At 42.9% G+C, this 24,556-nt stretch overlaps 1 protein-coding gene across 3 annotated transcripts in view; it reads left to right on the forward strand.

The window, feature by feature from the left end:
* Nucleotides 1–22,927, forward strand: part of LOC124049151 (noelin-like) — a 55,566-nt gene extending 32,639 nt beyond the window's left edge. For all 3 annotated transcript variants that reach the window (XM_046370525.1, XM_046370524.1, XM_046370523.1), the window contains exons 5-6: nucleotides 17,518–17,624; nucleotides 20,351–22,927. In XM_046370525.1, the coding sequence (XP_046226481.1) occupies nucleotides 17,518–17,624; nucleotides 20,351–21,025 (782 nt within the window). In that variant the 3' untranslated portion in view covers nucleotides 21,026–22,927. The remainder of the gene's footprint in view (nucleotides 1–17,517; nucleotides 17,625–20,350) is intronic.
* The last annotated feature ends 1,629 nt before the right edge of the window (nucleotides 22,928–24,556 follow it).

A 24,556-nucleotide genomic window follows, 5' to 3' on the forward strand; every position in this document is an offset into this window, starting at 1 on the left:
CTCTCTAATGTGTCTACATACACACTAGGATCAGGCTGCTCCCTCTCTAATGTGTCTACATTCACACTAGGATCAGGTTGCTCCCTCTCTAATGTGTCTACATTCACACTAGGATCAGGCTGCTCCCTCTCTAATGTGTTAACATTCACACTAGGATCAGGCTGCTCCCTCTCTAATGTGTCAACATTCACACTAGGATCAGGCTGCTCCCTCTCTAATGTGTCTACATTCACACTAGGATCAGGCTGCTCCCTCTCTAATGTGTTAACATTCACACTAGGATCAGGCTGCTCCCTCTTTAATATGTCAACATTCACACTAGGATCAGGCTGCTCCCTCTCTAATGTGTCTACATTCTCACTAGGATCAGGCTGCTCCCTCTCTAATGTGTCTACATTCACACTAGGATCAGGCTGATCCCTCTCTAATGTGTCTACATTCACACTAGGATCAGGCTGCTCCTTCTCTAATGTGTCTACATTCACACTAGGATCAGACTGATCCCTCTCTAATGTGTCTACATTCACACGTGGATCAGGCTGATCCCTCTAAATGTGTCTACATTCACACTAGGATCAGGCTGATCCCTCTCTAATGTGTCTACATTCACACTAGGATCAGGCTGATCCCTCTCCACATTAACACTGTCAGGCTGCTCACTCTCTAATTAACATTCACACTAGGATCAGGCTGCTCCCTCTCTCTAATGTGTTAACATTCACACTAGGATTCACACTAGGATCAGGCTGCTCCTCTCTAATGTGTCTACATTCACACTAGGATCAGGCTGCTCCCTCTCTAATGTGTCTACATTCTCACTAGGATCAGGCTGCTCCCTCTCTAATGTGTCTACATTCACACTAGGATCAGACTGCTCCCTCTCTAATGTGTCAACATTCACACTAGGATCAGGCTGCCCCTCTCTAATGTGTCTACATTCACACTAGGCTCAGGCTGCTCCCTCTCTAATGTGTCTACATTCACACTAGGATCAGGCTGCCCCCTCTCTAATGTGTTACATTCACACTAGGATCAGGTTGCTCCCTCTCTAATGTGTCTACATTCACACTAGGATCAGGCTGCTCCCTCTCTAATGTGTCTACATTCACACGAGGATCAGGCTGATCCCTCTAAATGTTTCTACATACACACTAGGATCAGGCTGATCCCTCTAAATGTGTCTACATTCACACTAGGATCAGGCTGATCCCTCTCTAGTGTGTCTACATTCACACTTGGATCAGGCTGCTCCCTGTCTAATGTGTCTACATACACACTAGGATCAGGCTGCTCCCTCTCTAATGTGTTAACATTCACACTACGATCAGGCTGCTCCCTCTCTAATGTGTCTACATTCACGCGAGGATCAGGCTGATCCCTCTAAATGTGTCTACATACACACTAGGATCAGGCTGATCCCTCTCTAATGTGTCTACATTCACGCGAGGATCAGGCTGATCCCTCTAAATGTGTCTACATTCACACTAGGATCAGGCTGATCCCTCTCTAGTGTGTCTACATTCACACTTGGATCAGGCTGCTCCCTCTCTAATGTGTCTACATACACACTAGGATCAGGCTGCTCCCTCTCTAATGTGTTAACATTCACACTACGATCAGGCTGCTCCCTCTCTAATGTGTCTACATTCACACTAGGATCAGGCTGCTCCCTCTCTAATGTGTTAACATTCACACTACGATCAGGCTGCTCCCTCTCTAATGTGTCTACATTCACACTAGGATCAGGCTGCTCCCTCTCTAATGTGTTAACATTCACACTAGGATCAGGCTGCTCCCTCTCTAATGTGTTAACATTCACACGAGGATCAGGCTGATCCCTCTAAATGTGTCTACATTCACACTAGGATCAGGCTGCTCCCTCTCTAATGTGTCTACATTCACACGAGGATCAGGCTGATCCCTCTAAATGTGTCTACATACACACTAGGATCAGGCTGATCCCTCTCTAATGTGTCTACATTCACACTAGGATCAGGCTGATCCCTCTCTAATGTGTCTACATTCACACTAGGTTCAGACTGATCCCTCTCTAATGTGTCTACATTCACACTAGGATCAGGCTGCCCCCTCTCTAATGTGTCTACATTCACACTTGGATCAGGCTGCTCCCTCTCTAATGTGTCTACATACACACTAGGATCAGGCTGCTCCCTCTCTAATGTGTCTACATACACACTAGGATCAGGCTGCTCCCTCTCTAATGTGTCTACATTCACACTAGGATCAGGCTGCTCCCTCTCTAATGTGTCTACATTCACACTACGATCAGGCTGCTCCCTCTCTAATGTGTCTACATTCACGCGAGGATCAGGCTGATCCCTCTAAATGTGTCTACATACACACTAGGATCAGGCTGATCCCTCTCTAATGTGTCTACATTCACGCGAGGATCAGGCTGATCCCTCTAAATGTGTCTACATTCACACTTGGATCAGGCTGCTCCCTCTCTAATGTGTCTACATACACACTAGGATCAGGCTGCTCCCTCTCTAATGTGTTAACATTCACACTACGATCAGGCTGCTCCCTCTCTAATGTGTCTACATTCACACTAGGATCAGGCTGCTCCCTATCTAGTGTGTCAATATTCACACTAGGATCAGGCTGCTCCCTCTCTAATGTGTCAACATTCACACTAGGATCAGGCTGCTCCCTCTCTAATGTGTCAACATTCACACTAGGATCAGGCTGCTCCCTCTCTAATGTGTCTACATTCACACTAGGATCAGGCTGCTCCCTGTCTAATGTGTCTACATTCACACTAGGATCAGGCTGCCCCTCTAATGTGTCTACATTCACACTAGGATCAGGCTGATCCCTCTCTAATGTGTCTACATTCACACTAGGATCAGGCTGCTCCCTCTCTAATGTGTCTACATTCACACTAGGATCAGGCTGCTCCCTCTCTAATGTGTCTACATTCACACTAGGATCAGGCTGCCCCCTCTCTAATGTGTCTACATTCACACTAGGATCAGGCTGCTCCCTCTCTAATGTGTCTACATTCACACTAGGATCAGGCTGCTCCCTCTCTAATGTGTCTACATTTATTCACTGATTCCATAATCCTCAACTCATCATTCCATTCCAGAATGACTAACTGATGGTTTTGGGGTTAGATTTCCCTGTAGTCTAGCTCTGGTTGGCTGGAGCCATATTCAGGCCAGTAGGAGATTAGATTAGACCTCATGTGCGTCTCTCTCTCTCTCCCCGAGGTCCAGACCGACCATAATCCAAAAATAGGAACATGGTGATTAGAGGAAATAAATAAACACAGATTATTACTATAGTCTGTAATCCCATGGAGGTATTATGTAAGGTGCTGATAGTAGTGGTGTTTGCTCGTGTGATGTTGTGTTTGTCTCGCTGCTGTTAACCTGCTGAGGTCTCATAGTCACAGCGTGATATATTTCATTTAATTTAAACCAGAATCAAAGTGTGCAAAACACACACATGATGTAGTTTTAACTTTCAAAACTGTCAAAATGTGAGAGAATAATACAGTTTTTGATAGAAAGAGTGAAGATAGATAGACATGAGAGAAAGAGTGAGGGGTGAAGATAGATAGACATGAGAGAAAGAGTGATGGGTGAAGATAGATGAGAGAAAGAGTGAGGGGTGAAGATGAAGAAAGAGTAGAAGATAGATGAGAAAAGAGTGAGGGGTGAAGATAGATGAGAAGAGAAGAAGATGAGAGGAGGGGTGAAGATAGATGAAGATAGATGAGATGAGAAAAGAGTGAGGGGTGAAGATAGATGAGAGAAAGAGTGAGAATAGATGAGAGAAAGAGTGAGGGGTGAAGATAGAAGATGAGAGAAAGATAGATGAGAGAAAGAGTGATGGGTGAAGATAGATAGACATGAGAAAAGAGTGAGGGTGAAGATAGATGAAGATGAGAAGATAGATGAGAGAAGAGTGAGGGGTGAAGATAGATAGACAAGAGTGAGAAAGAGTGAGATGGTGAAGATAGATGAGAGAAAGAGTGAGGGGTGAAGATAGATGAAGATAGAGAGAAAGAGTGAGGGGTGAAGATAGTGAAGATAGATAGATGAGAGAAAGAGTGAGAGAAAGAGTGATTAGAGAAAGAGTGGGATAGATGAAGATAGATAGACATGAGAGAAAGAGTGAGGGTGAAGATAGATGACAGAAAGAGTGAGGGGGTGAAGATAGATGAGAAAGAGTGATGGGTGAAGAAAGAGTGAGGGTAGATGAGAAGATAGATGAGAGAAAGAGTGAGGGTGGTGAAGATAGATGAGAGAAAGAGTGAGGGTGAAGATAGATAGACAGATGAGGGTGAAGATAGATGAGAAAGAGTGAAGGGTGAAGATAGATGAGAGAAAGAGTGAGGGGTGAAGATAGATAGACATGAGAAAGAGTGAGGGTGAAGATAGATGAGAGAAAGAGTGAGGGGTGAAGATAGATGAGAGAAAGAGTGAGGGGTGAAGATAGATGAGAGAAAGAGTGAGAAAAGATGAGGAAAGGTGAAGATAGATTAGAGAAAGAGTGAGGGGTGAAGATAGATTAGAAAGAAAGAGTGAGGGGTGAAGATAGATTAGAGAAAGAGTGAGGGGTGAAGATAGATTAGAGAGAGAAAGATGAGATGGGTGAAGATAGATAGACATGAGAGAAAGAGTGATGGGTGAAGATAGATCATGAGAGAAAGAGTGATGGGGTGAAGATAGATGAGAGAAAGAGTGAGGGGTGAATATAGATACACATGAGAGAAAGAGTGATGGGTGAAGATAGATGAGAGAAAGAGTGATGGGTGAAGATAGATAGACATGAGAGAAAGAGTGAGTGGTGAAGATAGATAGACATGAGAGAAAGAGTGATGGGTGAAGATAGATGAGAGAAAGAGTGAGGGGTAAAGATAGATAGACATGAGAGAAAGAGTGAGTGGTGAAGATAGATAGACATGAGAGAAAGAGTGATGGGTGAAGATAGATAGACATGAGAGAAAGAGTGAAGGGTGAAGATAGATGACAGAAAGAGTGAGGGGTAAAGATAGATAGACATGAGAGAAAGAGTGAGTGGTGAAGATAGATAGACATGAGAGAAAGAGTGATGGGTGAAGATAGATAGACATGAGAGAAAGAGTGAGTGGTGGAGATAGATAGACATGAGAGAAGGAGTGATGGGTGAAGATAGATGACAGAAAGAGTGATGGGTGAAGATAGATGAGAGAAAGAGTGAGGGGTGAAGATAGATAGACATGAGAGAAAGAGTGATGGGTGAAGATAGATGACAGAAAGAGTGATGGGTGAAGATAGATAGACATGAGAGAAAGAGTGAGGGGTGAAGATAGATGAGAGAAAGAGTGAGGGGTGAAGATAGATAGACATGAGAGAAAGAGTGATGGGTGAAGATAGATAGACATGAGAGAAAGAGTGATGGGTGAAGATAGATGAGAGAAAGAGTGAGGGGTGAAGATGGATGAGAGAAAGAGTGATGGGTGAAGATAGATGAGAGAAAGAGTGAGGGGTGAAGATAGATGAGAGAAAGAGTGAGGGGTGAAAATAGATGAGAGAAAGAGTGATGGGTGAAGATAGATGAGAGAAAGAGTGAGGGGTGAAGATAGATGAGAGAAAGAGTGAGGGGTGAAGATAGATGAGAGAAAGAGTGATGGGTGAAGATAGATGAGAGAAAGAGTGAGGGGTGAAGATAGATGAGAGAAAGAGTGAGGGGTGAAGATGGATGAGAGAAAGAGTGAGGGGTGAAGATAGATGAGAGAAAGAGTGATGGGTGAAGATGGATGAGAGAAAGAGTGAGGGGTGAAGATAGATGAGAGAAAGAGTGAGGGGTGAAGATAGATGAGAGAAAGAGTAATGGGTGAAGATAGATAGACATGAGAGAAAGAGTGAGGGGTGAAGATAGATGAGAGAAAGAGTGAGGGGTGAAGATAGATGAGAGAAAGAGTGAGGGGTGAAGATAGATGAGAGAAAGAGTGAGGTGTGAAGATAGATGAGAGAAAGAGTGAAGGGTGAAGATAGATGAGAGAAAGAGTGAAAGATAGATGAGAGAAAAGAGTGAGGGTGGAGATAGAAGATGAAGATAGATGATGAGAAGATAGATGACAGAAAGAGTGATGGGTGAAGATAGATGAGATAGAAAGATAGACAAAGAGTGAGAGAAGATGAGTGATGGGTGAAGATAGATGAGATGACAAGAATGAGAGAAAGAGTGATGGGTGAAGATAGATGACAGAAAGAAAGAATGATGGGTGAAGATAGATGAGAGAAAGAGTGAAGGGTGAAGATAGATAGAGATGAGACAAAGAGTGATGGGTGAAGATAGATAGACATGAGAGAAAGAGTGAGGGGTGAAGGTAGATGAGAGAAAGAGTGAGGGGTGAAGATAGATAGACATGAGAGAAAGAGTGAGTGGTGGAGATAGATAGACATGAGAGAAGGAGTGATGGGTGAAGATAGATGACAGAAAGAGTGATGGGTGAAGATAGATGACAGAAAGAGTGATGGGTGAAGATAGATGAGAGAAAGAGTAATGGGTGAAGATAGATAGACATGAGACAAAGAGTGATGGGTGAAGATAGATGACAGAAAGAGTGATGGGTGAAGATAGATGAGAGAAAGAGTGAGGGGTGAAGATGGATGAGAGAAAGAGTGATGGGTGAAGATAGATAGACATGAGAGAAAGAATGATGGGTGAAGATAGATGAGAGAAAGAGTGAAGGGTGAAGATAGATAGAGATGAGAGAAAGAGTGATGGGTGAAGATAGATGACAGAAAGAGTGATGGGTGAAGATAGATAGACATGAGAGAAAGAGTGAGGGGTGAAGGTAGATGAGTGAAAGAGTGAGGGGTGAAGATAGATAGACATGAGAGAAAGAGTGATGGGTGAAGATTGATGAGAGAAAGAGTGAGGGGTGAAGATAGATGAGAGAAAGAGTGAGGGGTGAAGATAGATTACAGAAAGAGTGATGGGTGAAGATAGATGAGAGAAAGAGTGAGGGGTGAGGATAGATGAGAGAAAGAGTGAGGGGTGAAGATGGATGTGAGAAAGAGTGAGGGGTGAAGATAGATGAGAGAAAGAGTGATGGGTGAAGATAGATGAGAGAAAGAGTGAGGGGTGAAGATAGATGAGAGAAAGAGTGAGGGGTGAAGATAGATGAGAGGAATAGTAATTAGGTGAAGATAGATAGACATGAGAGAAAGAGTGAGGGGTGAAGATAGATGAGAGAAAGAGTGAGGGGTGAAGATGGATGAGAGAAAGAGTGAGGGGTGAAGATAGATGAGAGAAAGAGTGATGGGTGAAGATAGATGAGAGAAAGAGTGAGGTGTGAAGATAGATGAGAGAAAGAGTGAGGGGTGAAGATAGATGAGAGAAAGAGTGAAGGGTGAAGATAGATGAGAGAAAGAGTGAAGGGTGAAGATAGATGAGAGAAAGAGTGAGGGGTGAAGATAGATAGACATGAGAGAAAGAGTGATGGGTGAAGATAGATAGACATGAGAGAAAGAGTGATGGGTGAAGATAGTCGAGAGAAAGAGTGATGGGTGAAAATAGATGAGAGAAAGAGTGAGGGGTGAATATAGATACACATGAGAGAAAGAGTGATGGGTGAAGATAGATGAGAGAAAGAGTGAGGGGTAAAGATAGATAGACATGAGAGAAAGAGTGAGTGGTGAAGATAGATGAGAGAAAGAGTGAGGGGTAAAGATAGATAGACATGAGAGAAAGAGTGATGGGTGAAGATAGATGAGAGAAAGAGTGATGGGTGAAGATAGATAGACATGAGAGAAAGAGTGAGTGGTGAAGATAGATAGACATGAGAGAAGGAGTGATGGGTGAAGATAGATGACAGAAAGAGTGATGGGTGAAGATAGATGAGAGAAAGAGTGATGGGTGAAGATAGATGAGAGAAAGAGTAATGGGTGAAGATAGATAGACATGAGACAAAGAGTGATGGGTGAAGATAGATGACAGAAAGAGTGATGGGTGAAGATAGATGAGAGAAAGAGTAATGGGTGAAGATAGATAGACATGAGACAAAGAGTGATGGGTGAAGATAGATGACAGAAAGAGTGATGGGTGAAGATAGATGAGAGAAAGAGTGAGGGGTGAAGATGGATGAGAGAAAGAGTGATGGGTGAAGATAGATAGACATGAGAGAAAGAGTGATGGGTGAAGATAGATGAGAGAAAGAGTGATGGGTGAAGATAGATAGAGATGAGAGAAAGAGTGATGGGTGAAGATAGATGACAGAAAGAGTGATGGGTCAAGATAGATAGACATGAGAGAAAGAGTGATGGGTGAAGATAGATAGACATGAGAGAAAGAGTGATGGGTGAAGATAGTCGAGAGAAAGAGTGATGGGTGAAAATAGATGAGAGAAAGAGTGAGGGGTGAATATAGATACACATGAGAGAAAGAGTGATGGGTGAAGATAGATGAGAGAAAGAGTGAGGGGTAAAGATAGATAGACATGAGAGAAAGAGTGAGTGGTGAAGATAGATAGACATGAGAGAAAGAGTGATGGGTGAAGATAGATAGACATGAGAGAAAGAGTGAGTGGTGGAGATAGATAGACATGAGAGAAGGAGTGATGGGTGAAGATAGATGACAGAAAGAGTGATGGGTGGAGATAGATGACAGAAAGAGTGATGGGTGAAGATAGATGAGAGAAAGAGTAATGGGTGAAGATAGATAGACATGAGACAAAGAGTGATGGGTGAAGATAGATGACAGAAAGAGTGATGGGTGAAGATAGATGAGAGAAAGAGTGAGGGGTGAAGATGGATGAGAGAAAGAGTGATGGGTGAAGATAGATAGACATGAGAGAAAGAGTGATGGGTGAAGATAGATGAGAGAAAGAGTGATGGGTGAAGATAGATAGAGATGAGAGAAAGAGTGATGGGTGAAGATAGATGACAGAAAGAGTGATGGGTCAAGATAGATAGACATGAGAGAAAGAGTGAGGGGTGAAGATAGATGAGAGAAAGAGTGAGGGGTGAAGATAGATAGACATGAGAGAAAGAGTGATGGGTGAAGATAGATAGACATGAGAGAAAGAGTGATGGGTGAAGATAGATGAGAGAAAGAGTGAGGGGTGAAGATGGATGAGAGAAAGAGTGATGGGTGAAGATAGATGAGAGAAAGAGTGAGGGGTGAAAATAGATGAGAGAAAGAGTGATGGGTGAAGATAGATGAGAGAAAGAGTGAGGGGTGAAGATAGATGAGAGAAAGAGTGAGGGGTGAAGATAGATGAGAGAAAGAGTGATGGGTGAAGATAGATGAGAGAAAGAGTGAGGGGTGAAGATAGATGAGAGAAAGAGTAATTAGGTGAAGATAGATAGACATGAGAGAAAGAGTGAGGGGTGAAGATAGATGAGAGAAAGAGTGAGGGGTGAAGATGGATGAGAGAAAGAGTGAGGGGTGAAGATAGATGAGAGAAAGAGTGATGGGTGAAGATAGATGAGAGAAAGAGTGAGGTGTGAAGATAGATGAGAGAAAGAGTGAGGGGTGAAGATAGATAGACATGAGAGAAAGAATGATGGGTGAAGATAGATGAGAGAAAGAGTGAAGGGTGAAGATAGATAGAGATGAGAGAAAGAGTGATGGGTGAAGATAGATGACAGAAAGAGTGATGGGTGAAGATAGATAGACATGAGAGAAAGAGTGAGGGGTGAAGGTAGATGAGAGAAAGAGTGAGGGGTGAAGATAGATAGACATGAGAGAAAGAGTGAGTGGTGGAGATAGATAGACATGAGAGAAGGAGTGATGGGTGAAGATAGATGACAGAAAGAGTGATGGGTGAAGATAGATGACAGAAAGAGTGATGGGTGAAGATAGATGAGAGAAAGAGTAATGGGTGAAGATAGATAGACATGAGACAAAGAGTGATGGGTGAAGATAGATGACAGAAAGAGTGATGGGTGAAGATAGATGAGAGAAAGAGTGAGGGGTGAAGATGGATGAGAGAAAGAGTGATGGGTGAAGATAGATAGACATGAGAGAAAGAATGATGGGTGAAGATAGATGAGAGAAAGAGTGAAGGGTGAAGATAGATAGAGATGAGAGAAAGAGTGATGGGTGAAGATAGATGACAGAAAGAGTGATGGGTGAAGATAGATAGACATGAGAGAAAGAGTGAGGGGTGAAGGTAGATGAGTGAAAGAGTGAGGGGTGAAGATAGATAGACATGAGAGAAAGAGTGATGGGTGAAGATTGATGAGAGAAAGAGTGAGGGGTGAAGATAGATGAGAGAAAGAGTGAGGGGTGAAGATAGATTACAGAAAGAGTGATGGGTGAAGATAGATGAGAGAAAGAGTGAGGGGTGAGGATAGATGAGAGAAAGAGTGAGGGGTGAAGATGGATGTGAGAAAGAGTGAGGGGTGAAGATAGATGAGAGAAAGAGTGATGGGTGAAGATAGATGAGAGAAAGAGTGAGGGGTGAAGATAGATGAGAGAAAGAGTGAGGGTGAAGATAGATGAGAGGAAGAGTAATTAGGTGAAGATAGATAGACATGAGAGAAAGAGTGAGGGGTGAAGATAGATGAGAGAAAGAGTGAGGGGTGAAGATAGATGAGAGAAAGAGTGAGGGGTGAAGATAGATGAGAGAAAGAGTGAGGGGTGAAGATAGATGAGAGAAAGAGTGAGGTGTGAAGATAGATGAGAGAAAGAGTGAGGGGTGAAGATAGATGAGAGAAAGAGTGAAGGGTGAAGATAGATGAGAGAAAGAGTGAAGGGTGAAGATAGATGAGAGAAAGAGTGAGGGGTGAAGATAGATAGACATGAGAGAAAGAGTGATGGGTGAAGATAGATAGACATGAGAGAAAGAGTGATGGGTGAAGATAGTCGAGAGAAAGAGTGATGGGTGAAAATAGATGAGAGAAAGAGTGAGGGGTGAATATAGATACACATGAGAGAAAGAGTGATGGGTGAAGATAGATGAGAGAAAGAGTGAGGGGTAAAGATAGATAGACATGAGAGAAAGAGAGTGAGTGGTGAAGATAGATAGACATGAGAGAAAGAGTGATGGGTGAAGATAGATAGACATGAGAGAAAGAGTGATGGGTGAAGATAGATGACAGAAAGAGTGAGGGGTAAAGATAGATAGACATGAGAGAAAGAGTGAGTGGTGAAGATAGATAGACATGAGAGAAAGAGTGATGGGTGAAGATAGATAGACATGAGAGAAGGAGTGATGGGTGAAGATAGATGACAGAAAGAGTGATGGGTGAAGATAGATGAGAGAAAGAGTGATGGGTGAAGATAGATGAGAGAAAGAGTAATGGGTGAAGATAGATAGACATGAGACAAAGAGTGATGGGTGAAGATAGATGACAGAAAGAGTGATGGGTGAAGATAGATGAGAGAAAGAGTAATGGGTGAAGATAGATAGACATGAGACAAAGAGTGATGGGTGAAGATAGATGACAGAAAGAGTGATGGGTGAAGATAGATGAGAGAAAGAGTGAGGGGTGAAGATGGATGAGAGAAAGAGTGATGGGTGAAGATAGATAGACATGAGAGAAAGAGTGATGGGTGAAGATAGATGAGAGAAAGAGTGATGGGTGAAGATAGATAGAGATGAGAGAAAGAGTGATGGGTGAAGATAGATGACAGAAAGAGTGATGGGTCAAGATAGATAGACATGAGAGAAAGAGTGATGGGTGAAGATAGATAGACATGAGAGAAAGAGTGATGGGTGAAGATAGTCGAGAGAAAGAGTGATGGGTGAAAATAGATGAGAGAAAGAGTGAGGGGTGAATATAGATACACATGAGAGAAAGAGTGATGGGTGAAGATAGATGAGAGAAAGAGTGAGGGGTAAAGATAGATAGACATGAGAGAAAGAGTGAGTGGTGAAGATAGATAGACATGAGAGAAAGAGTGATGGGTGAAGATAGATAGACATGAGAGAAAGAGTGAGTGGTGGAGATAGATAGACATGAGAGAAGGAGTGATGGGTGAAGATAGATGACAGAAAGAGTGATGGGTGGAGATAGATGACAGAAAGAGTGATGGGTGAAGATAGATGAGAGAAAGAGTAATGGGTGAAGATAGATAGACATGAGACAAAGAGTGATGGGTGAAGATAGATGACAGAAAGAGTGATGGGTGAAGATAGATGAGAGAAAGAGTGAGGGGTGAAGATGGATGAGAGAAAGAGTGATGGGTGAAGATAGATAGACATGAGAGAAAGAGTGATGGGTGAAGATAGATGAGAGAAAGAGTGATGGGTGAAGATAGATAGAGATGAGAGAAAGAGTGATGGGTGAAGATAGATGACAGAAAGAGTGATGGGTCAAGATAGATAGACATGAGAGAAAGAGTGAGGGGTGAAGATAGATGAGAGAAAGAGTGAGGGGTGAAGATAGATAGACATGAGAGAAAGAGTGATGGGTGAAGATAGATAGACATGAGAGAAAGAGTGATGGGTGAAGATAGATGAGAGAAAGAGTGAGGGGTGAAGATGGATGAGAGAAAGAGTGATGGGTGAAGATAGATGAGAGAAAGAGTGAGGGGTGAAAATAGATGAGAGAAAGAGTGATGGGTGAAGATAGATGAGAGAAAGAGTGAGGGGTGAAGATAGATGAGAGAAAGAGTGAGGGGTGAAGATAGATGAGAGAAAGAGTGATGGGTGAAGATAGATGAGAGAAAGAGTGAGGGGTGAAGATAGATGAGAGAAAGAGTAATTAGGTGAAGATAGATAGACATGAGAGAAAGAGTGAGGGGTGAAGATAGATGAGAGAAAGAGTGAGGGGTGAAGATGGATGAGAGAAAGAGTGAGGGTGAAGATAGATGAGAGAAAGAGTGATGGGTGAAGATAGATGAGAGAAAGAGTGAGGTGTGAAGATAGATGAGAGAAAGAGTGAGGGGTGAAGATAGATAGACATGAGAGAAAGAATGATGGGTGAAGATAGATGAGAGAAAGAGTGAAGGGTGAAGATAGATAGAGATGAGAGAAAGAGTGATGGGTGAAGATAGATGACAGAAAGAGTGATGGGTGAAGATAGATAGACATGAGAGAAAGAGTGAGGGGTGAAGGTAGATGAGAGAAAGAGTGAGGGGTGAAGATAGATAGACATGAGAGAAAGAGTGAGTGGTGGAGATAGATAGACATGAGAGAAGGAGTGATGGGTGAAGATAGATGACAGAAAGAGTGATGGGTGAAGATAGATGACAGAAAGAGTGATGGGTGAAGATAGATGAGAGAAAGAGTAATGGGTGAAGATAGATAGACATGAGACAAAGAGTGATGGGTGAAGATAGATGACAGAAAGAGTGATGGGTGAAGATAGATGAGAGAAAGAGTGAGGGGTGAAGATGGATGAGAGAAAGAGTGATGGGTGAAGATAGATAGACATGAGAGAAAGAATGATGGGTGAAGATAGATGAGAGAAAGAGTGAAGGGTGAAGATAGATAGAGATGAGAGAAAGAGTGATGGGTGAAGATAGATGACAGAAAGAGTGATGGGTGAAGATAGATAGACATGAGAGAAAGAGTGAGGGGTGAAGGTAGATGAGTGAAAGAGTGAGGGGTGAAGATAGATAGACATGAGAGAAAGAGTGATGGGTGAAGATTGATGAGAGAAAGAGTGAGGGGTGAAGATAGATGAGAGAAAGAGTGAGGGGTGAAGATAGATTACAGAAAGAGTGATGGGTGAAGATAGATGAGAGAAAGAGTGAGGGGTGAGGATAGATGAGAGAAAGAGTGAGGGGTGAAGATGGATGTGAGAAAGAGTGAGGGGTGAAGATAGATGAGAGAAAGAGTGATGGGTGAAGATAGATGAGAGAAAGAGTGAGGGGTGAAGATAGATGAGAGAAAGAGTGAGGGGTGAAGATAGATGAGAGGAAGAGTAATTAGGTGAAGATAGATAGACATGAGAGAAAGAGTGAGGGGTGAAGATAGATGAGAGAAAGAGTGAGGGGTGAAGATGGATGAGAGAAAGAGTGAGGGGTGAAGATAGATGAGAGAAAGAGTGATGGGTGAAGATAGATGAGAGAAAGAGTGAGGTGTGAAGATAGATGAGAGAAAGAGTGAGGGGTGAAGATAGATGAGAGAAAGAGTGAAGGGTGAAGATAGATGAGAGAAAGAGTGAAGGGTGAAGATAGATGAGAGAAAGAGTGAGGGGTGAAGATAGATAGACATGAGAGAAAGAGTGATGGGTGAAGATAGATAGACATGAGAGAAAGAGTGATGGGTGAAGATAGTCGAGAGAAAGAGTGATGGGTGAAAATAGATGAGAGAAAGAGTGAGGGGTGAATATAGATACACATGAGAGAAAGAGTGATGGGTGAAGATAGATGAGAGAAAGAGTGAGGGGTAAAGATAGATAGACATGAGAGAAAGAGTGAGTGGTGAAGATAGATAGACATGAGAGAAAGAGTGATGGGTGAAGATAGATAGACATGAGAGAAAGAGTGATGGGTGAAGATAGATGACAGAAAGAGTGAGGGGTAAAGATAGATAGACATGAGAGAAAGAGTGAGTGGTGAAGATAGATAGACATGAGAGAAAGAGTGATGGGTGAAGATAGATAGACATGAGAGAAAGAGTGAGTGGTGGAGATAGATAGACATGAGAGAAGGAGTGATGGGTGAAGATAGATGACAGAAAGAGTGATGGGTGGAGATAGATGACAGAAAGAGTGATGGGTGAAGATAGATGAGAGAAAGAGTAATGGGTGAAGATAGATAGACATGAGACAAAGAGTGATGGGTGAAGATAGATGACAGAAAGAGTGATGGGTGAAGATAGATGAGAGAAAGAGTGAGGGGTGAAGATGGATGAGAGAAAGAGTGATGGGTGAAGATAGATAGACATGAGAGAAAGAGTGATGGGTGAAGATAGATGAGAGAAAGAGTGATGGGTGAAGATAGATAGAGATGAGAGAAAGAGTGATGGGTGAAGATAGATGACAGAAAGAGTGATGGGTCAAGATAGATAGACATGAGAGAAAGAGTGAGGGGTGAAGATAGATGAGAGAAAGAGTGAGGGGTGAAGATAGATAGACATGAGAGAAAGAGTGATGGGTGAAGATAGATAGACATGAGAGAAAGAGTGATGGGTGAAGATAGATGAGAGAAAGAGTGAGGGGTGAAGATGGATGAGAGAAAGAGTGATGGGTGAAGATAGATGAGAGAAAGAGTGAGGGGTGAAAATAGATGAGAGAAAGAATGATGGGTGAAGATAGATGAGAGAAAGAGTGAGGGGTGAAGATAGATGAGAGAAAGAGTGAGGGGTGAAGATAGATGAGAGAAAGAGTGATGGGTGAAGATAGATGAGAGAAAGAGTGAGGGGTGAAGATAGATGAGAGAAAGAGTAATTAGGTGAAGATAGATAGACATGAGAGAAAGAGTGAGGGGTGAAGATAGATGAGAGAAAGAGTGAGGGGTGAAGATGGATGAGAGAAAGAGTGAGGGGTGAAGATAGATGAGAGAAAGAGTGATGGGTGAAGATAGATGAGAGAAAGAGTGAGGTGTGAAGATAGATGAGAGAAAGAGTGAGGGGTGAAGATAGATGAGAGAAAGAGTGAAGGGTGAAAATAGATGAGAGAAAGAGTGAGGGGTGAAGATAGATAGACATGAGAGAAAGAGTGATGGGTGAAGATAGATAGACATGAGAGAAAGAGTGATGGGTGAAGATAGTCGAGAGAAAGAGTGATGGGTGAAAATAGATGAGAGAAAGAGTGAGGGGTGAATATAGATACACATGAGAGAAAGAGTGAGTGGTGAAGATAGATAGACATGAGAGAAAGAGTGATGGGTGAAGATAGATAGACATGAGAGAAAGAGTGAGTGGTGGAGATAGATAGACATGAGAGAAGGAGTGATGGGTGAAGATAGATGACAGAAAGAGTGATGGGTGGAGATAGATGACAGAAAGAGTGATGGGTGAAGATAGATGAGAGAAAGAGTAATGGGTGAAGATAGATAGACATGAGACAAAGAGTGATGGGTGAAGATAGATGACAGAAAGAGTGATGGGTGAAGATAGATGAGAGAAAGAGTGATGGGTGAAGATAGATAGAGATGAGAGAAAGAGTGATGGGTGAAGATAGATGACAGAAAGAGTGATGGGTCAAGATAGATAGACATGAGAGAAAGAGTGAGGGGTGAAGATAGATGAGAGAAAGAGTGAGGGGTGAAGATAGATAGACATGAGAGAAAGAGTGATGGGTGAAGATAGATGAGAGAAAGAGTGAGGGGTGAAGATGGATGAGAGAAATAGTGATGGGTGAAGATAGATGAGAGAAAGAGTGAGGGGTGAAAATAGATGAGAGAAAGAGTGATGGGTGAAGATAGATGAGAGAAAGAGTGAGGGGTGAAGATAGATGAGAGAAAGAGTGAGGGGTGAAAATAGATGAGAGAAAGAGTGATGGGTGAAGATAGATGAGAGAAAGAGTGAGGGGTGAAGATAGATGAGAGAAAGAGTGAGGGGTGAAGATAGATGAGAGAAAGAGTGAGGGGTGAAGATAGATAGACATGAGTAATTGCATTTCACAACCACATTAGTGCCAGAGAGATAATGAGAGAAAGGGAGAATCACATAAAGAGAGATAAAAGCATAGAGAGGAAGAGAGACTATAATAGGGGACGGGACCAAAGCTGTTTGTTCGTTAGTTAACATTAAGATCTAACAACTAGAACGAGGTTGTTAACCATCTGTTCATAATGATAAACCCATTAATCAAACTACCTGGCTGTCATCAGGGAACACGGCACAGCTCAGCATTCAGGAGCTAGATATGTCAACTTCATATCAACACCTCAATCAAGCCTAATTAACGATACGCTCAGCTCAAACAGCCTAGAACAAGTAGCAGCAGCAGCATGAGCTCAGTGGATCCTACATAACCTGGAACAACAATCAAATCTCTCTCCCTCCCCCCATCTCTCTCCCCCTCTCTCTCCATCTCTCTCTCTTTCTCTCTCTCTCTCATCCTCTCTCTCTCCTCATTTCTCCCCATTTCTCTCTCTCTCTCTCTCTCTCTCTCTCTCTCTCTCTCTCTCTCTCTCTCTCTCTCTCTCTCTCTCTCTCTCTCTCTCTCTCTCTCTCTCTCTCTCTCTCTCTCCTCTCTCCCCATTCTCTCTCTCTCTCTCTCTCTCTCTCTCTCTCTCTCTCTCTCTCTCTCTCTCTCTCTCTCTCTCTCTCTCTCTCTCTCTCTCTCTCTCTCTCTCTCTCTCTCTCTCTCTCTCTCTCTCTCTCCCCTCCTCATTTCTCCCCATCTCTCTCTCTCTCTCTCTCTCTCTCTCTCTCTCTCTCTCTCTCTCTCTCTCCCTCCATCGCTCAGACAAACATAATGCACAGAATACCCAAGACCATTACCTTTATTCTCTGAGGATGACAGACAGATGGAGGCCTAGACATAGACACAAACAACAATACACACATGTTATTGTTCTTTTGTGAATGAAGGCTGAGTGAATATGAATTTGTAAATTATGTTATTATGTTTAAGTATGTTTAATCTATGAGAATGATATGCAGTATCTATGAGAGATATTTCTATGTTGGTTATTCCTTCATAGCGTGTGGGAAGTTGACGGGCATCAGTGATCCTGTCACCATCAAGACGTCTGGATCCCGGTTCGGATCCTGGATGACTGACCCTGCGGCACCAGAAGGAGATACCAGGGTATACACACACACACACACATTTCAGCCATCCATGAACATGGAGAAAATACAATTACACCTCTTTAACACTTCGGTAGCGTCTAAAGCCCAGCAACATTAAAGTAATGATTTTCTTACCTCGGTAGCATCTAAAGCCCAGCAACATTAAGGTAATGATTTCCTTACCTCGGTATCATCTAAAGCCCAGCTACATTAAGGTAATGATTTTCTTACCTCGGTATCATCTAAAGCCAGCTACATTAAGGTAATGATTTCCTGAGCTCGGTAGCGTCTAAAGCCCAGCTACATTAAGGTAATGATTTCCTGAGCTCGGTAGCGTCTAAAGTCCAGCTACTTTAAGGTAATGATTTCCTGAGCTCGGTAGTGTCTAAAGCCCAGCTACTTTAAGGTAATGATTTCCTGAGCTCGGTAGCGTCTAAAGCCCAGCTACTTTAAGGTAATGATTTCCTGAGCTCGGTAGCGTCTAAAGCCCAGCTACTTTAAGGTAATGATTTCCTTACCTCGGTAGCGTCTAAAGCCCAGCTACATTAAGGTAATGATTTCCTTACCTCGGTAGCGTCTAAAGCCCAGCTACATTAAGGTAATGATTTCCTGACCATGGCACTGTGTTTTACGGGCGGTAGTTACTGGAAGATCACACTAAGTGCTTTACATTATACTCATTGTCTGTATCCCAAATGGCACCCTATTCATATATTTAGCATTACTTTTGACCATGGCCCATAGGGCTCAGATCAAAATGCCCTTTGGGATGCAGCCTATATTACTCAGATCACATGACTAATTGTACTCAGTTGAAGAGGCCAGGCTGTTAAGAGTCCTGACACACTCATAATAGAGTTGCCTCTTCAGAATCTGACCTTAATAGAAGCTTTGATGTCTGTCTGTCCGTCCGTCCGGTCGGTCCGTTCCGTTCCTTCTACTAAAACGGCCATGTCTGAGTTAGCTCTCCTGGGCTGGGCATCTGTTGGAGGAATAGACAGACAAAGCTTTTATTACTAAAACACATTAAAATGCAAATGCAGAGAATAAATGCATGGTTTACACCCGAGCCCTGACAGCAAGGTCGTTAATGAAGGGATGGTGTCAGCCAAGATGTTTATATGACTTTAAAAGGTACACATGGATCTGTATGCAGATCTGGGGTTTAGAGGTTATAGTACAAATACATAAAGCACATAAACATACATGACTGTCATAGTCATAATATCATCTGTACATCAAAGGAAAACTGCACATGTTACATGTGTGGGTCTCTCTGGTATTGCTCTATACTTCTGGTTTCTCTGTGTAACGTTGGACCATGCTGCTTGTGAGATACAAGGTAGTATGAGAGTGTCTGAGAGTGTACAGTAAGGCAAGATAATCATTTAAAGGCAAGGTAGCTAAGCTGGATGGTAAAATATGTGCTATGCATGTGTGCCATGTATCCATGAGACCATGTGTAATGTGTTCTAATGGTACCCGGAAGACAGATAAATATAGGTTGTATTTACAATGTGGTTTGTGCTCCACTTGTTGCCCTTTTCTCATGGCAACGGGCCACAAATCTTGCTGTTGTGATTGCAAACAGAGGTATTTCGCTTAACAGATATGGGAGTTTATCAATGTTTAATTTGATATGTATCTCTAATATGGTCATATATTTGTCAGGAGGTTAGGAAGTGTAGCTCAGTTTCCACCTCATTTTGTAGGCAGTGTGCACATGGCGAGAGCCTCTCTCAATAGCAAGGCTATGCTCACTGAGTCTGTACTGAGTCTGTCAAGGATTTTCTTAACTTGGGGTCAGTCACGGTGGTCAGTTATTCTGCCACGGTGTACTCTCTGTTTAGGGCCAGATAGCATTATTGTTTGCTCTTTCTTGGTTGATTCTTTCCAGTGTCATATAGTTCTCTTTTAGCTTTCTCATAATTTGGTTAGGACTGGGGCTTGGGTGGGGGGTCTGTTTGTGTGGGTCTCTCTCTCTCTCTCTGTAAGAGGAGAACATTAAAGGTTGGTGATGGTGTTTCCTGGACCCTTAAGGCCCTTACATCCGGGCTCTCAAAGATCCATTAGCTAATCAGATTCTCAGGAGGGGGAATGGGCAAGTTGAGGTGTGTCAGAACTTGGAGGGTTGGAGGAAGAGGGGATGGAGCAAATGGGGCATCAGGTAGCCTAGTGGTTAGCGCATTGGATTTGTAACCGAAAGGTTGCAAGATCAAATCCCCGAGCTGACAAGGTAAAACATCTGTCGTTCTGCCCCAGAACAAGGCAGTTAACCCACTGTTCGTAGGCCGTCTATGAAAATAAGAATTTGTTCTTAACTGACTTGCCGAATTAAAAAAACAATGAGGAAATTGTCTAGGCAGCCTTTTATCCGTGATGATCCGCATTATCCCTGTGGGGCTGGGCCCCGGCCTGCCTCCACCTGCAGCTGCCTGTCATTCCTGACTGTTTGTATTCTGAAGCAGAAGGCAGGAGCACTGCTCCCTGCTCTGCTCCGAGTCAAGCATCCCATTTAATTAGGCTTTCTGTTGACAGTGTGATTTGATTTACAGTCTGAAATTATGCGTGATCCACATGTATATAACACCCATCTACATAATGGTGCATTGAGGAGTTTGATAGGAGGATTTTAACAGGACTGCAGAGTGTGTTTTATCTTGTTTGTATTATAAAGTTGCTACTGACTCTGAGGTAATATTTACTCTCTCCTCTCTACTCGTCTGTATCTCCATCTGTTAGGTGTGGTACATGGACGGTTACCACAACAACCGCTTCGTGCGGGAGTACAAGTCCATGGCGGACTTCATGACGACGGACAACTTCACGTCTCACCGCCTCCCCCACCCGTGGTCCGGGACGGGTCAGGTGGTCTACAACGGCTCCATTTACTTCAACAAATTCCAGAGCCACATCATCATCAAGTTTGACTTCAAGACCTCCGCCATTAGCAAGTCACGCCAGCTGGACAACGCCGGCTACAACAACATGTATCACTATGCCTGGGGCGGCCACTCCGACATCGACCTCATGGTGGACGAGGGTGGGCTCTGGGCTGTCTATGCCACCAATCAGAACGCTGGAAACATCGTCATCAGCAAGCTCAACCCCAGCACGCTTCAGATCATCAAGAGCTGGACCACCAACCACCCCAAGAGGAGTGCCGGTGAAGCCTTCATGATCTGTGGTACTCTCTATGTTACCAACGGTTACTCTGGAGGGACCAAGGTGTACTACGCCTACAGCACTAACTCCTCCACGTACGAGTACATAGACATCGCCTTCCAGAACAAGTACTCCCATATCTCCATGCTTGACTACAACCCTCGGGACCGTGCGCTCTACGCATGGAACAATGGACACCAGGTTCTGTACAATGTCACACTGTTCCATGTCATCAGCTCACAGGAATTGTAACTATGGAGACAGTACTATTTACAATATACTATATAGAGAATAGAGAGAGAGATCATCCTATATTTGAATATACTGTATATCTAGAAGAGAAAGACTTTATGGAAAGAGCGGCATATGTAGTATGTAATATCATAAGACTGTCTTTAGAGAGATTACATCAACCATGACTGGAACTATAACGTGAATTAATGTGCACATCGATTGAAATTAAAAAGAGAACTGTTTACTAAAAAGGAAGGGAACATGATACATCTAGAGTTCAAAACTATATATTGGACTGAAAATAACAGATGCCAAAAAAATATCACGCCTTTCTTTTTAAAATAATGGCTAGTAACCATCATGGAAGATTGTCTCTGCGGCTCTGGGTCTGTCTCTGGAAGTACTGTCAGGAAGTACCTCCCTTCTCTCTCCTGGACTTTACTCTATGGGGATCATTGGGGTCCTAGCAAAGGACTATGGGATTGGTTATAAACTGTTTGCCAACCAGGACCCCCCATTGGCCCCCAGACAGAGAGAGAGAGAACCTTGCCCTTTGGACAGATAAGGGGTAAAATTGGGAGAACTGGGACATTATTTGGAGAATGGTGGGGTGAACCAGCATATGGTGTGCAGAAGACCACAGAGCCTACAACCACCGTCTGTCACACACACACACACACACACACACACACACACACACACACACACACACACACACACACACACACACACACACACACACACACACACACACACACACACACACACACACACACACACACACACACACACACACACACACACACACACACACACACACACACACACACACACACATTCTATCCCTGTTATCCCTTCAGTAGCAAATAAAGAAGTCTGTAAACAAGTTAACAACAACATCATCAACATCCATGAGAAGACCTGGGCCTGTGTTCACAAATTGTCTCAGAGTAGGAATACTGATTTAGGATCAGGTTCCCCCTCTTATTCATTATGATTTAAAGGGCAAGTCGGATCCGAGATCAGCACTCCTACCCTGAGACGATTTTTGAATACGCTCCCTGAAGGCACTGACTGTTGGGGCACACTGTTGTACTGTACGAGAAGTAGGTCGGTATTCAATCAAAGCTGTGTAGTAGCGCGCTTGACATTTAAAAGGAATTTCCAATTGAGTCAATATCAGCAGCGTTTTCAGTGAATACAATCTCTGCAAACGCGGGAACATTGGCTTTAAAAGCCGTGTTGTCAACTGCCCCACAGCGTGCCTCTTGGATTGCATCCGTCTAAAGACTTTCCTGTTGTTTGTGACTCTGTGTAAAACAGCCTTGATTTGCATGAGTGTTTTTTACCATTCTGGTCTGCTACCTTCTGAATGTCTTTTTGCTATATGATGCTGTACCTATAAAAGAGAGGGATGTGGGGGGGTTGGTTGCAAAAATGTTTGCTTTTTCACTTGTTTGTTTTTAGAACGTTTATTTTTCCAGTCGGAGGCTTTTTTTAATGTTCTTGTATCACCCCCTTGCTGTTGGCACCGGCTTTGCTTCTCTGTCTATGTTTAGTTGGACCGTGTGGGAGGAACCTATCTCATATCCAGCTTATTTCTTTCAGAAGAGTACAAAACAATAGAATATATAAGTAATGTATCCTGGAGACCTGGGTTCAGTTCTCTCTTCAACTGAATTATCATCACCCTATTCTGTTAACTAAAGTATCCCTTTTAGTTGAGGGTAATGCTGTTAAATGTATCTCCCCCTCCCACTCAGCTAGCAAAGGATAATGCTGTTTAAAATGTTTTTTAAAAACCTTGCAGAGGACAATGGCTTTTCACTCTTTTTGTGCTTTTGCTGGATGTGTGTTGTACCTGAGATGAGATAGTTAATGATTTGTGTCAATAAACAGAGAATCTTTGTTCTAATCTCATTCCTCGCGCAGCTTGAATTATTGATCGTCATGGCGCAACAAAGGGGCAGTTAAAGAGCCCCACGGGGCTCTACAGTAGAACCACAGGTTGCAGACCCTTGGTTATGGTAACAGTGCATATGTCTGTCAGGATCAGGCTGTTGTGTGTGTCTTTGTTTGTTTGTGTGCTTGACTGACCATAATAACACATCATGGGTATTACTAAGAATAATACTGAGAGGTCATGTCTTTTCATGAATTCATTCTGCTTCAGATCAAACAGAGAGAGAGAGAGAGAGAGAGAGAGAGAGAGAGAGAGAGAGAGAGAGAGAGAGAGAGAGAGAGAGAGAGAGAGAGAGAGAGAGAGAGAGAGAGAGAGAGAGAGAGAGAGAGAGATTACTTTCTGGATATACATTGCCTCGTGGTGATAGCTCCCTGGATATACATTACCTCCTGTTGATAGCTCCCTGGATATACATTACCTCCTGTTGATAGCCACCTGGATATACATTACCTCCTGTTGATAGCTCCCTGGATATACATTACCTCATGTTGATAGCTCCCTGGATATACATTACCTCCTGTTGATAGCTCCCTGGATATACATTACCTCATGTTGATAGCTCCCTGGATATACATTACCTCCTGTTGATGGCTCCCTGGATATACATTACCTCCTGTTGATAGCTCCCTGGATATACATTACCTCCTGTTGATGGCTCCCTGGATATACATTACCTCCTGTTGATAGCTCCCTGGATATACATTACCTCCTGTTGATAACTCCCTGGATATACATTACCTCCTGTTGATAGCTCCCTGGATATACATTACCTCCTGTTGATAGCTCCCTGGGTATACATTACCTCCTGTTGATAGCTCCCTGGATATACATTACCTCCTGTTGATAGCTCCCTGGGTATACATTACCTCCTGTTGATAGCTCCCTGGATATACATTACCTCCTGTTGATAACTCCCTGGATATATATTACCTCCTGTTGATAGCTCCCTGGATATACAATACCTCCTGTTGATGGCTCCCTGGATATACATTACCTCCTGTTGATGGCTCCCTGGATATACATTACCTCGTGTTGATAACTCCCTGGATATATATTACCTCCTGTTGATGGCTCCCTGGATATACATTACCTCGTGTTGATAACTCCCTGGATATATATTACCTCCTGTTGATGGCTCCCTGGATATACATTACCTCGTGTTGATAACTCCCTGTATGTGGATAAGTGATGCAGAATAGAGGATTATTATGCTTCATATGCACTATCTGCTTGCCTGTCAGTCACATTAAAAACATAGTAGGAAAACAAGTATTTTATAATACTAATCTACCATACATCATTACCGGTATGTGTCATAATTGTGTTATAATAAAGTATCTTTAAAATCAAACATCACAGAGAACAATGTAACCTATTAAAAATAGACATAATTTAAAGCATTTTTTAAAAATGTATCTCGCAGTGTGTTCCCAACTATTCCAGAAAACTTCAAAAGCCATTTCCCTTTCAAATTATTATTATTATTGTTGTAACAATGAATTATAGTGATTCTTTCTATGTGATCAAACTTTCAGAGAGACTGATGGGGATTAGCGGTGTTCATGTTTTCTCAGTACCATCTGTGG

The sequence above is a fragment of the Oncorhynchus gorbuscha genome, linkage group LG11, assembly GCF_021184085.1.
Source record: "Oncorhynchus gorbuscha isolate QuinsamMale2020 ecotype Even-year linkage group LG11, OgorEven_v1.0, whole genome shotgun sequence".
NCBI classification, from domain to species: domain Eukaryota; kingdom Metazoa; phylum Chordata; class Actinopteri; order Salmoniformes; family Salmonidae; genus Oncorhynchus; species Oncorhynchus gorbuscha.